The sequence below is a fragment of the Rosa chinensis genome, chromosome 1 (genome assembly GCF_002994745.2).
Source record: "Rosa chinensis cultivar Old Blush chromosome 1, RchiOBHm-V2, whole genome shotgun sequence".
Taxonomy (NCBI): domain Eukaryota; kingdom Viridiplantae; phylum Streptophyta; class Magnoliopsida; order Rosales; family Rosaceae; genus Rosa; species Rosa chinensis.
Genome location: NC_037088.1, coordinates 29,077,677 through 29,086,674, shown reverse-complemented (window position 1 = coordinate 29,086,674; position 8,998 = coordinate 29,077,677). Strand labels below are relative to the sequence as shown.

Below are 8,998 nucleotides of genomic sequence, written 5' to 3'. Positions count from 1 at the left end.
TATTAGGTGCAAGTTCTGTTCTAATACCCATCTCAACCAGATCCAAACGGGCCTTGATCCCATCTTTAGTTTTTCCAGGAATATTTAACAGTGTCCCTAAAAGACTATCACAGACATTTTTTTCAATATGCATAACATCTAGGCAGTGGCGAACCGGAAGGAATTTCCAATATTCAAGTTCAAAAAAAATCGACTTCTTCTTCCAACAAGGTCTGTTTTCATCATCATCACCTTTATATGGAGGAGGAGGATGTTTCTTCCCAAACGGCCAAACTAACACTTCTTCTTCCATCCTTTTTAGAACTTCTTCTCCACTCAATGGAGAAGGAGGAGGATCAAATTCTTGGTGGTTATCGAAAGCAGCCCGTTGCTTTCTATAAGGATGGTTTCTTCCTTTCCACCTTCTATGCCGCATATACGCCATCTTTTGTCCATGAACCAGCCTCTTTGGTAATGTCTTTTCAACACATATTGGGCATGCATTATACCCTTTAACAATACTCCCGGACAAGTTACTGTAGGCTGGAAAGTCATTAATTGTCCAAAACAGTGCAGCCTTGAGAGTAAAATACTCATTTCGACTTGCATCACAGACTCCTTGTACTCCCTCCCAAAGAACCTTCAAATCATCAATTAATGGTTCCAAATAGACATCGATGTCATTTCCAGGTTGTTTAGGCCCAGAAATCAACAACGTTAGCATCATGTATTTTCTTTTCATACAAAGCCAAGGAGGAAGATTATAGTTGACAAGAATAACAGGCCAACAACTGTATTTACTACTTAAAGAACTATGAGGATTAAAGCCATCTGATGATAGTGCAAGCCTAAGGTTTCTTGCCTCCGAAACCAAAATCAGGCCACTTCTCATCAACTGATTTCCAAGTCAATGCATCTGCAGGATGACGCAGTAGCCCATCTTTCGGTCTATCAGTGGAGTGCCAAGTCAAACTACTAGCTGTTTTGGTAGACTGAAACATTCTCTGAAATCTAGGAATAGGTGGAAAATACCATAGTACCTTAGCAGGTACACCTTCCCTCACCTTTGAATTTTTTCCTACTTTCCACCTACACACTCCACATGTAGGACAGTGGGTATCATCTATGTACTGTTTTCTATATAAAATACAATCATTAGGGCAAGCATGTATCTTCCTATAATCCATCCCTAATGCCCCCAAAGTCTTCTTTGCCTCATAAACAGAAGTAGGGATTTCATTACCTTCGGGAAGGTGCTCCCCGAAAGCAATCAGCCAATCAGAATAAGCAGCATCACTCATTCCATGTTTAGCTTTTAAATTATACAACTTCACTAGGACACCCAACTTGGTGAATCGAGTGCAGCCAGGGTACAATGGTTTATTTGCATCCTCAACGAACTCCTTAAACTCATTGCACTCTGATGAAAACTCATTGTCATCATCAGACCTATCCATCTCTACAGTATAATCTGCCCCAACATTCCCATCCACCGAGTCCGATTCAATCGAACAAGAGTCTACATCTTCACTACTACTCGATGTTGTATCTACTTTCTCCCCATGCCACTTCCATATCTTATAACTTTCATCAACCCCATTATAATATAGATGAGTCTTAATAACAGAGATTGGAAAGTCATCCATATTCCCACATTTACAACATGGGCAAGGCATATTGTTACAATCTTTCCCATTTTCTATGGCAAACTTCAAGAAACTTGCCACCCCTAACTCATAAGCTAGAGATCTTCTATCCGCATGCATCCAAGACCTATCATCCATCTAAGCAAAAATAACAGCAACAAACAAGTTATATCACTACCAAGTCCACAGCACATGCAAATAACAATATTCTTCATCAGACCTGCGTCTCGATCATAAGCATTCATAATCCAAATTCATCATTAACCTAGCCAATAACAATATAACCCAACATGCATGTGCAGCACATATATCAAAATTTTGTTCTCCTTTAAAAAACAATAAATCATGTAACACTGTTGCACGCACAATTTCATGGAGTTATGCTCGGCCAAACTACATTACATTGCCTTCATGTATGAATTACAAAGCCAATCATGTAACTTACAATCTCCATATAACCAAAAACAGTTAATCATGCAACCATCAAACATAAATCAAGCATATATAAGAAACTATGCATCAACCATCAAAGTTTGAGCATTCAGCAAAATACCTTTTGAGTTTCCAGCAGCGTATTAAGAGTTTCCTTCTAATCAATATCAACTTTAAACTTCAGTTTCCAATCAATATCACCCTTGCAAAGAAGAAACACATAAAGAGAATCAAAACCAATTTCTAAAACTATACATTACTGTTTCTGCTATCTGAAACTAGGCTCATATAAAGCCTTATTGGTTATTAGAAATAAGATAGCTTACCAAGCAGCGATGTTTACTTCTGTTTGCTTATCCTTTGTCTTCTTTTCTGAGGCACAACACGATATCGATATAAGAATCAATTTCCATACAAGAATGTCATCCTCAGTAGGCTAAGAAATTACTATGCAAGTTTCTTGAATCATAATCCATCACAAGCGCATCATAATGCAAAGAATGTCATATGGTCTAGTTAATCTCATTTATATTTTGTTTACTTTTCCATGTCAAAACGACTTGATCTAACAAAACTTTTAAATACTGCAACCAAAAGATGCATCTGATAACACCACAGTGACCACATCCATGCAATTGGATCTACTGGTATGCCTTCAAAGCTAATTTATATCATTCCTGAACTAGCAATCCTAAGTACCTACACAATGGCAGCATCTCTTCCCAACTAAGAGGTCAAAACAAATTGAAATTTACTCACATCAGCTGCATCCTAAGTATCATTCATCAGCTGCTTCCTTGTTTGCCTGAGAATCAGCAGCAGTAGCAGGATCTGTGCAAGACAATAAAATCAATCACATATATACAAGGTTAAACATAAGACTACAAAACAAACAAAGTCATTACACAAGATTCAGAAAAGCTTAAAAGAAAAGCAGAATATTTTGTATCCTAGTATAATACATCAAGCGCAATAAGTAAAATAAATGGCACTTACTTGCTTAAAAGGCTCAAGTATAGAAAATTGCCCTCCAACTCCTTTGCCTACAAATTAAGAACTCACACTCATGAGTGATCAAGTAAAATACATAAAACACAATGTCGTGAAGTAACTGAATCTGAAGAATTAATACCTCAAGTTTGCTCTCCCAATCTACACCATACAGATTACTTAAAATTGGGCCGGCCTTAACAATAAACTGTGGAAGCTCCTTAAAGAAATCCACAATGCTGGAAGCAACCGAAAAACAAAATGAGAAGAATTGATCATGAGCAACCAACATAAGCTACAAGGGGAAAAAAAAGTAGATTGACAAACAACATACTTCAGCTTAGCAGCTCTCAATTTGTGAATTATCAGAACTCTTCTCACTCAATGTTTTCACCGAGAACAAAACAAACGAAAACCAGAACTGTTCTGCTAATTCTTCAGGCTGCACACAGAAATGTAGTTAAGTTGCATATTGAATGACACAAATTTTCATCATGAATCAACAATGTTACACACATTCAAGAACTGATAAAACATACTGTTCCATTTCCGATAGCTGATAAATTTGATATTAGAACATGTTTCGTTTCTATCAGTAGCTTGATAGCTTGTGCCACTAGGTTCTCGTCCAACAACAATCCACTGAAATCTTCCGTCAGCCTAATAGGGAGAAGGAAATCAAAGCAAATCACTAGTGGGTTCACATTTAAAGTTATCAAAACCAGAAAAACAACAACACATTGATATAAAATCTTCCATTAAAAATCCGTCTTAAACTAGTGAAGAAAATCAAAACAACATTCTCAATTTGTTCAAAGTCAGGGCCGGAAAATGTCCAGTTAATCAAAACCCCAAATCAAAAGATGAGAGTGATGGTATTATATACCTTTATCAGAATCTCCAGTTAGTTAAAACCCCAAATCAAAAGAGTGATTTGTGAAAAACTCGAACTCAACACCTGAAATCAAAAGTGAAGAACCCGAACTCAACACCTGAAATCAAAAGTGAAGAACCCAAAATCAAAAGCATGATTTGTGAAATCAAAAGAATGATATTTTGAGAAACCAGAAACCCCCAAATTTTAGGGACGGGCTTACCAGATTCGAAGACAAATCTCCGACCTAGGGCTTCGAAAGCTTCGCACCAGAGTCGGGCCTTCAGAGGCGGTGGATTTAAGGTTTAGGGCCGTGGAGTGAGTCAGAGTGATTCGGAGAGAGTCGGGGTTTGGAGGCGCTGTGTCGAGGTATAGTTGAGGCAATGTTGTGATCGAGTATAGTTTGGCTGTTTGGGGCAATGCGCGCTGTGTCGAGCGGCTGCTAGGTTAAGCATTAGTTGTGGGAAGGACCTTTTTTTTTCATTAAGTGTTCTAGGTAGGACACATGGCCGGGCAGATCGATGAGCCATTAATTAGTTGATCGATATATGCGTGCATATACAAGACATTAGACTGGTTTTTCACATTGTTGTCTGAATGCCACTTCAAAATTTTCAATTTTCCCACCCACCTCATATTGCCTGCTGAGAGGGAACTAAATTTGGGGGGAGACAAATGGAGGGAAATATGGGAGGGAATGTCGGTGAACATATTTTAACTTGCAAATCTATAGATTCACACCACAGTTTTAAAGTAAGCGTCGTATAAACACTACCTGCTGAGTAAATTTAACTAGTGCCAATTGGTACGAAACTTGCGGCCTCTATTACAATTTAACCTCACACCACGCTTCCATTTATAAACGTCTTCTGAAGCAATACATAATTTCAGCATGAAAAACACCCGTTGGTTGAATGCATATTAGAAGACGGAAATTTTACAACCGTCGTCTCAATAATGAGAAATTATTCACACCACGGAAAACAGTGTTACGTCGTCTGAGAGGTGTCGTGTGAAGCCTTTTGTGTAGTAGTGAATATTCCCTTAAAGGGAGATTAAAACATTGGACTTGGTGGATATATCCCACATAATTCACGCCGTTACATTAGTTTGTCATCCCCCTAATGGCGGAAAGGCTATCCGATTTGACCACACAAAATATGTGTTCATAAATATTGGATTGAAAATCCATTGCTGGGTGGTGGGCCCAAACCAATTTTTAGGTCAAGAAGATAATGGATTGAGATTTTTTTCTCAAAATTAAAATGAGATATGGTAGATAAAATTTCACACCAATTCACATTTTTTATGAACGATATTTCTCCCCCTAATGGAGGGAGGATTGTCCCATGATAGTGACAACTCGCAACTATGCGATAAATTATAATGCCCTTATTAGGAAGGTATGCAACTGTTGTTGTATTATACAACAATGTAAAGTATGTATGTAGATGAGTCTACATGACATAGTAGATAAAATAATGACGCATTGGTCATGCCAAAATATTTTTATTTGGCTCAATGAAATTTTTAATTCATGATATAGTATACAGTAGTATACTCATAGTTGATTAATACAACATAAAGTCGGTGGAAATTTCATCACCAATATATGCAGTGGTATTGCATAAATGTAACATAATATGTGCTCAGTTGGAGTCGGCCATCAATCAAGATCTGCAGCTCTTGAGATGATTGTTACCTTAGCTTTTAGAAGATCCAATTGTGAAAAATTATCAACAATTGCAATGGATCATGTCCATAGTTGCATTATATGCATGCAAGACAATTATGTTTGTCATTATATTTATCATGAACATTATGGTTCAAATTGAATTTATTAATGAACACGTGGTTCATATTATTCTTTGACACTGAAAACAAATGTTAAAATTATATACTCAAATTTGAGTCTGGGACAGTAGTCCATATGGGTATAAGCATATACTCCAATAATAATAGATTTAGATAGGGATCATAGCCCTCATACTCAAACCATTTAGTTTGAGTCTTCACAATTAGAAGCATGTTCTAAAAGTGGAGTGAACAGAGGTTCACATGTACTCATAAAGAGAATGGACGAAGGTCCTGACATAATTGGAGATCAAGAAATAAGAGGTTTCGATTTATTTGATTGTATAACACTTAGTGGAGGAATTTTAAGTCCACATGTAATTGGATCAAGAAACATGTAGTTTCGATCTCATTATAAAGTGACAATTTTATACTAAATTATCAGATAAGATAATAAGAGGAAATTAAATTGAAGTTGTCAAACTCATGAAAATACATTCCTCGATTTTGTTGAAAATATAATTGATATTGTTAATACTGTTATAAAGTAGAGAGAAGATAGAGAGAATAGTTGGGAGAAAGTAGAAGTATCTTCATTTAGTCTCATTAGCCTCCTTTATATAGAGGTAGGGTTTGCATAAAAGTACATAACTAATGAGTATTTACGTGGACAGCCATATAAATAATAATATTTACAACAGATACCAATATGTGAGTACCAGATGCCAAAAATAGAGGGGTACTCATTTAGAGTCAATAATTGAAACATGCATTAATATAACATTATAACAAAATAATCGATAAAATATAAATTAGTTAAAAGTGAACTTGAAGCTTTGAGTTTTACTGTTGGAACTTCAAGTTTTACTGTTTGAACTTGAAGCTTCGGGTTTTGTTTATTTTTTTTTCATTCTTCATCTGCCATGTGCTTCTGCAATCCATGGTTTTTCCTCCCTATTGGCTATTGCGTATTGAGTCTTTCTGTTTGCTAACTATGGGCCATGATCTCTAACTGTTCTTTGTTTCTATATATATATATATATATAGTTTAATATGGTTGTTTTGTTACTACTTCGTTAATATATATATAAAATATCTAAATGTGCAGTTGCACACCTAATAGCAAACACGTCCCTTTATACATATATATATATATATATATATATATATATATAAGGTATATGTTGTTAACATAATGGATATATTTTTGCTGTTTCATTACTTATAGCATATCTGATATTTATTTAATTAAATTTATCTTATATGTTTTATCAATTAAGCATACTTAATATTCGTAATACAAGTGAACCTGAAGTTTCACCACTGCTACTCGAGCCAGAAGTTTCGAGTACATATCCGTTTGAACCCGAAGTTCAAAAATACGGAATTTTAGAACCTGAAGTTCTAATCATAAGACCACGAACCTGAAGCTTCGTGTATATAATTGCGATCCAATGTTCATTTTTTTTTTCGAACCTGAAGTTTCGATATTAATTACTTATTTGTTAAGAACCTGTAGTTCTAACACAATATATGGATCCTAACATACCTCATCTTCATTGTGCAGGAAGATGACGAATTTGGCAAAATTGGATTTTGTCGCCCTTGACATCTCTGGCAAGAACTACCTGTCTTGGGCCCTTGATGCAGAGATTCATCTCGAAGCCCAAAACCTTGGGCCTACAATCAAGGAAGGAAACTCAGCGTCCTCGCAGAATAAAGCTAAGGCTATGATTTTTCTGCGCCACCATCTCCATCAGGGATTGAAGGACGAGTACTTAACTGTCAAAGACCCACTTGAGCTATGGACAGGTTTGGCAGATAGGTTCGCTCACCAAAAGACTGTTGTGCTCCCTAGAGCACGTTATGAATGGACGCATCTGCGCCTTCAAGATTACAGTTCTGTGATAGATTATAATTCTGCCATGTTCAGGATCACCTCCCAAATGAATCTTTGTGGAGAAACTGTAACTCAGGCCATGATGCTTGAAAAGACCTTCTCCACTTTTCATGCCTCCAATATGGTCTTACAGCAGCAATACAGAGAAAGAGGATTCATCAAATATTCTGATCTCATCTCTTGTCTTCTGGTGGCTGAGCAAAACAATGAGCTCTTAATGAAGAACCATCAGTCTCGCCCTACAGGATCACAACCATTCCCTGAAGCGAATGCTACTTTTACTAGTGGTTATGGCAATAGACGTGGTGGAAGGCATGGCAAAGCCCGTAACCGTGGTCATAGACGTGGTCAGGGTCGACAAAATGGCCAAGCTCGTGGGGGCTACAACCAGCAGTTGGGCCCAAGGAACAATGCCAAGATTACTAAAGGAAATGGTCAGATGATCAAACCTCATAAAAATGAAGACAATGTTTGTCTTAGATGTGGTGGTAAAGGCCATTGGGCTCGCACCTGTCGTGTAGAAGACCATTTGGTGGCCCTCTACAAAGCTTCCTTGAAAAAGAAACATGTGGAGACAAACTACATTGACCACTCTGACCCTTGGGATTCATCTGAGCCTATAGACATTACTCCGCTCGATGTCTCAGATTTTTTTGCGAACAATGGAAGCAATTTTGATGATATGACCAGTGGTGGAATTCTTGACGACTACTAGTTGTCAGCCTATGTTTAAGCATTTTTTTTATTTTCTTTCTACATTAGTCACCTTTTGTTTAGGCCTCTGATTTTTTTTAGTTTGGTTTGTTCCTAGCTATTTTGCAAGGCAATAAAAAGAAGTTTTTTTTCTGGATACTTTTTGCTCTATCATGTGGTTTATGATGCGTTAATTAAATTGCATAAGGGGCCTCCCTATTTTTTTCTGGAGCTCATTAATTAAATTGCATGTGGTCTATGATGCATCTATTTTTTTGACGTCAGTTTGCAAAAAGGAATTATGATGGGTATATATATATATATTTTTTTTTTTTCTCTCGTACCCAAATGAATGACTAAATTGTTTTTATCTATAAATGATCTATAATATCATGTTTTATTGCCTTAGTCAGACTAATTAATTAATTATTATTATTATTTCTTTTATGAAGGCATGAACATGGATTTTGGATGCTCTCAACTTATGAAGGATGGAGAAGAAATATGTCTTGCTGACAGTGCCACCACACATACGATCCTTCGCGATCGGGTTTATTTCTCCACTTTAACACCTTCTAAAGCCAATGTGACTACTATCTCAGGTCCTGCAGACCTGATTGAAGGCTCCGGAAGAGCCCACATTAGGCTACCCAATGGAACTCAATTGTCCATTCAAGAGGCTTTATACTC

General features: G+C 36.8%; 1 protein-coding gene across 1 annotated transcript; it reads left to right on the top strand.

Moving 5' to 3' along the window:
• The first annotated feature begins 7,286 nt into the window (after positions 1-7,286).
• Positions 7,287-8,330, top strand: LOC112164514. Its single transcript, XM_024300730.1, has one exon. It carries the CDS (start codon positions 7,287-7,289, stop codon positions 8,328-8,330), a length of 1,044 nt encoding a protein of 347 aa, XP_024156498.1.
• Positions 8,331-8,998: the final 668 nt, after the last annotated feature.